At 55.3% G+C, this 9276-nt stretch overlaps 1 protein-coding gene across 1 annotated transcript in view; it reads left to right on the forward strand.

Moving 5' to 3' along the window:
• The window catches only part of EPHA8 (EPH receptor A8), a 46934-nt gene that overhangs the window by 23060 nt on the left and 14598 nt on the right, over positions 1-9276 (forward strand). The window contains exon 9 of the mRNA XM_010830237.1: positions 2003-2666. Within this exon, the coding sequence (XP_010828539.1) occupies positions 2003-2666 (664 nt within the window). The remainder of the gene's footprint in view (positions 1-2002; positions 2667-9276) is intronic.

The raw sequence follows: 9276 nt of genomic DNA on the forward strand, positions 1-9276 counted from the left end.
ATTTCTTGTGCAATTCTTTTCATTAGTTCAGTTCAGTCGCTCAGTCGTGTCCGACTCTTTGCGACCACGTGGACTGCAGCACACCAGGCCTCCCTGTCCATCACCAACTCCCAGAGTTTACCCAAACTCATGTCCGTGGAGTTGGTGATGCCATCCAACCATCTCATCCTCTGTTGTCCCCTTCTCCTCCTGCGGCAAAATACACTTAACACAACATTTGCCATCTTAGCCATTTGTGAGCCTCCAGTTCAGTGGCATTAAGTCCATTCACACTGTTATGTGACCGTTACCCCGTCCATCTCCAGAATGCTTTCATCTTCCCAGACTGAAACTCTGTATCCATTAAACTATAATAACTCCCATGACCCTCTCGCCTCAGCCCCTGGTAAGTACCAGTCTACTCTCTGTCTCTAGGAACCTGATGTGAGCGCCTCATACAAGTGGGAGCATATAGGATTTGTCCTTTTGTGCCTGATTTAGTTCATGCAGCATAAGGTCTTCAAGGTTCCCCCACGTTGCACGTGGCACGTATCAGAGTTTCCCGGTGCCCCACTGTATCAGTGGGCACATTCTGTTTGTCCATTTATCCAGAGGGACATTTGCGTTTCCACCTTGGGGCTGCAATAAGCACGGGTGTGCAAATCTCTGATTGTGTCCCTGCTTTTGTTTCTTTCGGGTACACACCCAGAAGAGGAACTTGTGGTAATTCTATGTTTAGTTTCTTGGCATTCACTGTTTTCCACAGTGGCTGCGCCAGTTAACATTCCCACTAGCAATACACAGGGTTCCAATTTCTCCACATCCTCGCCAACCCTTGTTATTTTCAGTTGCTTTGATGATAGCTAATGGGTGTGAAGTGGCACCTCACTGTGGTTTTGATTTGAATTTCCCTGATGCTTGGTGACGCTAAGCATCTTTCCACGTGCGCTTCAGCCATCTGTGTATCTTCTTTAGAGAAAAGTCTATTCACGTCCTTTGCCCGTTTTCTAATTAGGTCTGTCTGGTTCTTCGCGTTTCAATTGTAGAAGTTCTTTATATATTCTGGATACTAATCCCGTATCAGATACGTGGTTTGCAGGTGTTTTCTTCCCTTCTGCAGGTTGCCTTTTCACTCAGTTGATTGTGTCAGTGATGGTCACTGGTTTACCTCTGAATCAGTGACGCCTGGCTGGCACCTGACACAGAAGTGATCATACTCAACTTTCCCGCAGCCAGGGCAGCCCGTGGTGGGGGCAGAGGGAACATCACACACAGCAAGGCAGAGGAATCCATCCATCAGACAGTCACTCAACAAGCACCAGTTCAGGGGGGTGCTGCTGAAGGATTTGAGGCCAGGGTACAACATAGCTTCATGCAATTAAAAAGATCTTTCTGGCAGCTGATGTGAAAACTGGAGCGGTGGGCTCACTGACTTCCCCACGCAAGTCACCCCACTCTGGGAGTGACAGAGTAGCTGTGTAGAAACGAGGTCAGAGCTTTGTGGCTTTGGCATCAGTTCCAGTCCTGGCGTCATCACTCACTAGCCATGTGACCCTGGACACACGGCTCTAGGTCTGAACCCCTTGGTTCTGTGAAAAGGCAACAGATAACGCTTCCTCAGGATGTCCCCGGTGGCTCAGCGGTAAAGAATCCACCTGCAGTGCAGGAGATGGACGAGACACAGGTTTGATCCCTGGGTCGGGAAGATCCCCTGGAGAAGGGAATGGCAACCCACTCCAGTACTCTTGCTTGGAGAATCCCACGGACAGAGGAGCCTGGTGGGCTACAGTCCACAGTGTCACAAAGAGTCGGACACGACTGACTAATACTCCTTCCCCATAACCACGTGTGGGGTGCTTGGCCTCTTGATGGCTGACAGTCCACTGGAAGGTCAGCCCCTTGAGGCTGGAGAATGTTCAGTCTTCTTTCCCAGACCTCCCCTAGCACCGTGCATGTGGCTTGTGGCAAGAGAGGGCCAGCCGCTGCCTCTCGTTTCAGCCGGCTGTGGTCTCTCTGCCCGCAGTGGGACTCCATCAACGAGGTGGACGAGTCCTTCCAGCCCATCCACACGTACCAGGTATGCAATGTCATGAGCCCCAACCAGAACAACTGGCTGCGGACCAGCTGGGTGCCCCGTGACGGTGCCCGGCGTGTCTATGCCGAGATCAAGTTCACCCTGCGGGACTGCAACAGCATGCCGGGCGTGCTGGGCACCTGCAAGGAGACCTTCAACCTCTACTACCTGGAGTCGGACCGCGACCTGGGCGCCAGCACGCAGGAGAGCCAGTTCCTCAAGATCGACACCATCGCGGCCGACGAGAGCTTCACGGGGGCCGACCTGGGCGTGCGGCGCCTCAAGCTCAACACGGAGGTGCGCGGCGTGGGGCCCCTCAGCAAGCGCGGCTTCTACCTGGCCTTCCAGGACATCGGCGCCTGCCTGGCCATCCTGTCCCTCCGCATCTACTACAAGAAGTGCCCCACCATGGTGCGCAACCTGGCCGCCTTCTCGGAGGCGGTGACGGGAGCCGACTCTTCCTCGCTGGTGGAGGTGCAGGGCCAGTGCGTGCGGCACTCCGAGGAGCGGGACACGCCCAAGATGTACTGCAGCGCCGAGGGCGAGTGGCTGGTGCCCATCGGCAAGTGCGTGTGCAGTGCGGGCTACGAGGAGCGGCGGGACGCCTGCGTGGGTGAGCACGCCTCTGCGTGGTGGGCTGACAGCTGGGCTCAGTCCCAGCAGGGCTGGCGGGGGGTGGGGGTGGCAGGCAGGGTTGGCTCAGTCGGCAGGTGTCTGGGTGGTGCTCACAGCACCTGGGAGGAAGCATGAAGCCCTAGCGCTCCTGGGTCTCCAGGCCACCAGTGCGTGTGCTGTATGTGTCTTGCCGGGAGGGAAAAACACCACAGCCAGGTAGCTCCTCCGTGGGTGTTGTGCAGAGCTCCATCTCTGGGCACCTGTGTGACTGCGGTGTACTAACTGGGTACCTACTCGTGTTAGGGACAGCGATGGAACCTACCACAGCCGGCAGTACTCTAAGCGCTTTTCACGTATGAACGCATTTAATCCCCAAAGCTATCCAGTGAAATAGGAGCTTTTATTATCCTGGCTTTAAAGATAAGGATGCTGAAGCCCAGAGAGGGAAAGTAACTTCCCCAAGGTCGCACAGCTGGGAAGTCACAGAGCTGTGATTTGAATTCAGAAGTCTGGCTCCAGAGTCCAGACTCAGAACCACTGAACTGCCACGGTATTGAGGAGGGGGTGTCGATTGGAATCTGGGCTCGGGGTGAGCGCACGCGTGGCGTACAGGGGCATTGTGAAGATAGGCGGGCGGGGACAGCCAGGGTGTGTCCGGGTGAGTTGGGTGTGTCTGCCCACGAGCAGGCGGAACTCAGCTAGAGATGTGGGGGAGGGCACAGCCGAGAGCCTCTGGGTCTTGAAATAGCACCTGTTCCCACAGGTGTTCTGCTGGGGTTCCCATGTCACAGACCAGGAGCAGGGCCCAGAGTCCAGGCTGTGTGCGTGTGTGTGTGTGCGTGTGTGTGTGGTCAGCAGACACGCATCTTGGATCGGTGCAGCCAGGCACCCCAACAGCCCAGGAACACCGGGAGGGCTGGTGAGCTCACACAGCTGGTGCCCCAGCTGTTACTGGTCCTAGCCTGGCTGCCCTCTGCCATCCCTTGATCTCCCCAGGGGCTGGACACATGGCAGGCCAGCCACTCAGCCCAGCCTGGTGAAGCCTGCCGTGGGAACCACTGGTTCTCCTGGGGAAGGAGATGTTCCTGGGTAGGGATCAGAGAGACCAGGGCCTGTGCCCCAGACAGCCTCGGGGAAGACTGGGATGGGGCCCTGAAAGACACTCAGAATATCCTCAAAGCCCTTAGCTGCTCCTACACAGGCCCCGGGACCACAGTTAGAGGGACCCTCGGGCCTCTCAGCACCATACCTCTGTCCTAGCCAGCAGGAAGGCCCCTGGGTGCTCACAGGAGCAGGACACAGGCTGGCCGTTTCAGATGATGCTCAAGGGGGCTTCAGAGACCACCCCGTCCACTTTAGGAGTCGTCTTGCCCAGGAACTCCAGGACCAGATTCTCCCGTCCAGCCAGCAGGCCCTTTCTGGCCCTTCCCTGGGGCTGTCCGGTTTCCTTCTGCTCAGTCGCTTCCATTGTGTCCAGCTCTTTGCGACCCTGTAGACTCTAGCCCTCCAGGCTCCTCTGTCCATGGAGTTCTCCAGGCAAGAATACTGGAGTGCATTGCCATGCCCTCCTCCAGGGGATCTTTCCAACCTGGGGATCGAACCAATGTCTTTCATATCTCCTGCATTAGCAGGTGGGTCCTACCACTAGTTCCGTCTATGAAGCCCTTAAATCTTTTTTTACCCTGCTGACTGCTATAAGTTCACTCTCCTGGACCCTCAACTCCAAAGCATCTTCTAGGACGTTTGCCTGTTTCTGGATTGGTTCTACCCTCTGTGGCCTAGTTTGCCAGGCTCCCCAGTCCTCCAGCCTCTCCCGGTTCCTTCATAGATATCCCTGTACTTCTCAACTTCCCGCTGGGTAACAGTAGCAACAAACATTGCTATCGCCTTTACAGCTTCCAAGGGGATTCCTAGGACATCAATTCATTGGCTTATTGTAGCAAGGCAGGTATTATAATTCCATTTTGCAGATGGGGAAACTGAGGCCCAAGAGATCGTGTCCTGCTTAGGTCTCACAGCTGATGAGAGGTGGAGCTGATGAGAGGTGGACCTGTAGCAAGTCAGGTCTATCTTGCTCTGAGCTACGTGTAGGCTTTTCACCTCTCCCTGGCCCATCCCGACTGCATTCCCCACTAGACCCAGTTCCCAACATCCCCGTGTTCTGATGGGGATAATAAAATCTCTTAGAGACAAGTTTTCAAGTGTTTGCTATGTGCCAGGCACTTTAACGAGCACTTCATACAGATCATGTCAGTAACTCATCTAGGGGATAGAGGCACAGGGCATCCCTGTCTCCAGGGAGTTCACAGCTTCTCATCCTTACAATAGTCCTCAAAGCTAGGTATTGTATCCCCATCTCACAGAGGGGAAACTGAGTCCCCTCAACTTAAGTAGCAGAGTAGGGATCTGATCCCATGTTTTCTCACTCCAGAGCCCTGAACAGCTTCCTCTGTCCATAAAGCCCTCTGCAAAGCCTTGCTTCCCACCTCCCTGGGGTAACATTAAAACAGTTAGTAACCAGGACTATATAAGCTGTAATAGTCGGGTGGGCCAGCCTGTGGATACCTGCTCAAGGTCAGCTGTCTCCAGCCCTGGATTGAGCCAGGGAGAACACCAGGCCACTTGTTTGTCCAGCGTGCATGCTTGCCCTTCGAGGGAGACTGGTCCTCCTGACTTCGGGGTGGGGGCCTCACTCAGAGGTACTGCTCCAGCCTCCTTTTTTGGTGGACATGGAAAGCGAAGCCCAGAGAGGAAGTGCATCTTGCCCAAGGACCCACAGCATGTCAAGGGCAGGAATCCTGGTGAAAACCCCAACGCTTGAGCAGCCGGACGTCCCCAGAGCTGGGAGAAGTCAAGGCCACTCCCATTTCCTCACACTTCTGGCACATTAATAAAAAATAATAAAGTAATGCCAAAGCAGGGTTAGGGAATTGCAGCCTGTTTTGATTTTTACATTTAAATCACAATACAACATAATTATGCCAGTTGCAAGATAATTACAGGTTTTATAAAAAAAATACTAATTCATCGTGCACTGCAGGCAGTGGGGTTTGGGGACAGGATGCCAGTTTTAAATCACACAGGGAAAGGCGTTTCTCAACCCTGTCGGTGGGCGTGTTCAGTGTCTGCTGGCCTCCTTTGAAGAAGCAGCACAGGTGCAAAACTGAGGTGCTCACCTAATGGGAGCCCGGGGCCAGCGGCCCTGTGGGGGCCCAGGGACCCCCACCCACTCCTTGGTGGGTAGCCCGCGAACTGGGAGGGCTAGGGGCCTAAAAGGAGCTGGGCACAGACTGGGCGTGCCTTTGCTGATCTACTTGAGATGACCTCAAAGCTGCAGCCCCAGACCCAGCCTGAGAGGGACCTCCGGAGACCCGTGGGGCCCTGGCCTTCTCCATTGGGCAGTTCTCTCTGAGCAAACAGGGCTGAGCAAGGGGGTCCCGGCCTCCCCTGCCCAAGTGCCCCTCCACCTTCTTTCTAGCGACAGGAGAAGGGACCCAGAGCTTGAGGCCTGCAGCAGTGGCCAGGGCTATGGCGACAGCCGTCAGGCTCCTGTCTCGGTGGTCTCACCCTCGTGGCCAGGCAGCCATTGGTTTTACAGAGATGACAGTAGAGCCCAGGAGAGGGGACCAGCCCAATCACGTGGCTTTTTAGAAGCCCTCCTGAGACCGCCTTCAGGCCTCGGGGACCCACGGAAGCACGTCAGAGCCAGGCGGAGCTAGTGTGGTTTACCAGTGGGGAAAAGGGCCCAGAGAGGCCAAGTGAACATCCCGAGAGCTCACAGCTAGCAGTATTGATTGAATCCCAAATCTCCCAAGCTCCTGACCAGAAAACTCCCCACACCACCCAATTCCTGACCCACTTACCTTCCCCCCGCCACCCACGTGGCTGCGCCCCCCCATCCCGAATCCAGAGAGTGGAAGGGCCTCTCAGAACATCGCGCAACGCAGCAGCCACCCAGAGTCCCAAGTCCCTAGCACCGTCCTTTCTGCCACCTGGACGCAGAGTATAAGCCACCCTCTGCGGCCCTAATCATCTTTCTATAAATATCAGAGCATCTCATTTCGAAGGGGCAGCATGAACAACGAGCTCCTTTGCCTTCCCGACTGTGTTTAAAATCTGATTTAGAATTAATTTCCTTTGGTCGGCCACCGGCAGACACCTTATTTGTCAAATCTCAAGCTCTTCGCAGGGGGGAGGAGAGAGGTGGCCGGGGCCCCCGGCAGCTGCCGGCCTGACAGGCGGCCCGGGCAAGGTGCCCTCGGCAGGGGTGGGAGCCCCTCCTGGCCCGCGGCCGACACCAGGCACCACAGACGCCGGAAGCTCCCTGGGTCTGCGGGCCCCAGCCCAGAGCCGCTCCATCTGTCTCGGCCATTAATTCCCGGCTCTGCCTCCAGGTCTCCGGGCTCCCCGAGGCCTGGTGATTAGTATTCTTATTAAAGATTATTTTATTTTCATTGAGCGGATTAATCTAGCCTTGACACTTTATAGCCATATGGGTATTAGCCGAGCGTGAGAGAACCACCCCCCCGTGGACTGGCGGGATGGTGGAGCTGCCTCTAAGCCGAGGCCGGGTGTTGAGAGGCTGGGGTGGGGGAAAGGCCCCGGCTCCGGAGGCTCCCTCTCAACCCGGGTTTGCATCCTGGCTCAGCTGGGAGCCTGGGGCGAGGCCCTCAAGCTCCCCCGAGCTTCTGTTTCCTCTCTGCCAAACAGTTGTATTCATGCCCACTAAGTAGGGTGGTAGTAACAAGTGCCGGGCACTGTGCTGGCGTGAATTCACATGTATTCACTCCTGTCATTCTCGCAACAGCCCTCAGAGGTGGGAACTATTCTTATCCCCATTTTCCAGATGGAGACACTGAGGCCCAGCAACCTGCCCAGTGTCACTTAGCCTCAGGGAGGGAGAGGACTGCATGAGCAAAGGAGCCCAGCAGGCAGCCTGCTTCTGAGTTTCTGCTCTTGACGGAAGACCCGCTGAACTCTGAATGGTCCGGGACTCCAAACACAAAGGCTGTCCTGGGGCGCTTCCTCAGTGCCATGTGTCACACGGAGATGTCACACCGCACGTGGACTGGTCTGCCCCCTCACTGCTCAGAAAGCTCCCTGAAAGCAGCGTTAGCTCTTGTTTGTCTCCAGTTCATCGCAGAAGCTCGGTGAATGTGGGTGAAGGAGCAGACGAGAGACAGAATAAGCAGGTGGTTCCCACGACATTAATCGATGTGGATCGGATGATTCCAGTGTGATAGAACGTCATTTAGCTCACCAACAGATAGGATAAATATTTGCTGGCGAAGTGTAAAGCCTGTTTCCTCTGCCTGCTTCCTGGGCTCAGAAGGACGCTCTTGGGCTGTGCCCCAGCACTGGGCCTCCTGGGGGGCTCCCAGGAAGAGAGGCAAGGTCACAAGATGTCAGCTAGGAGCCCCCCCACAACTCCAAGCACCTGGCCCCAGTCAGGGGCCTCCCCAGAGGCCAGGGAAGAGGTCTCAAAACTGAACCACGTTCTCCCCAACTCTCCAGCCTTCTGGCTTCACAGTCTCTTGAGTCTGGGAAGCAACTTAAGGACATCATCATGTCTCCTGATTGCAAGTTTCCTCCCAAGTTTGTAGAATTTTCCAAATTAACTGGAGTTTAGCTATTATAATCAAGAGATACAATCAAATCAAATGAAGCTTCTCTCAAGCCCCGAGTTTTCCCAAACAGGACTCGGCAGAGACAGAGCCCAGTGTTTCCTGGTGGTCCCTGTTTCAAAGCATTCAGTTCCACAGGTGGAGCTGGGAGCCGCCGCTCGGGGTGGCATTTGGTCCTCTTGAACTCCTGGGGTCTGTCTCTGCTCAGAGCAGATAATGGAAGGATTAGCTCACTTTGAAAATTCCCACCAGTGTTGGCAGCTCTAGGCTGGGCCAGACCCTAGGAACTCTGAGATGAATAAGGCCCTACTCAGAGAGATCATCTGCCCTCGAGGAGAGAGAGTCAGATACACAGATGAAAAAAACACAGCCGTAGTGTTGCAGGCGGTCAGACTAAGCAGGGATGCAAAGACAGAGGGGAGTGGTCGCGTCTGTGCCTGTATGTGTTTGTGTGTGTGTGGAGGTGTCCAGAAAGGCTGCATCAAAGGCACAGTGAAAAGGAATTTTGAAAGAATTCGACAGGGAGATGAGGAGAATGGGTACAGAATGTGCAAAGGCCCTGAGGCACGGAGTACGGAGACTGGCTGGTCCTCTAGTTCGACCTGAGAAAGGGGGGTGTGAGAGGTGGCACTGACGGGGGCTTCCAGGAGGCTTTGAATGCCAGGCTTTATTGTTGAGGCCACGGGGAGCCTGCGAGGGTTTGGATCGGCAGTGTCACTCGAGAACCCCCAACATGCTCAACTGCTGTCCCTGTACGGCTGACTTGTTCTCAGGGCCGGTCGCTCCGCCCACCGTTTACCGTCTGCCACATCCTCAGCTTTTATTTTCTTCTGGAAATGATCACAGCTGCTTTTACTGAGTCTTCCCCACCTTGAAAAAGGCCAGCTTCTTGAAGGCAGAGACCATGCGGACCTTGTTCAAGGCTGTGTCTCTGGCACCCAGCTCAGAGCCTGGTGTAGATGAGGTTCTCCTGGAAACGGGCAG

The sequence above is a fragment of the Bison bison genome, unplaced genomic scaffold (assembly GCF_000754665.1).
Source record: "Bison bison bison isolate TAMUID 2011002044 unplaced genomic scaffold, Bison_UMD1.0 scf7180017864516, whole genome shotgun sequence".
Lineage (NCBI taxonomy): Eukaryota > Metazoa > Chordata > Mammalia > Artiodactyla > Bovidae > Bison > Bison bison.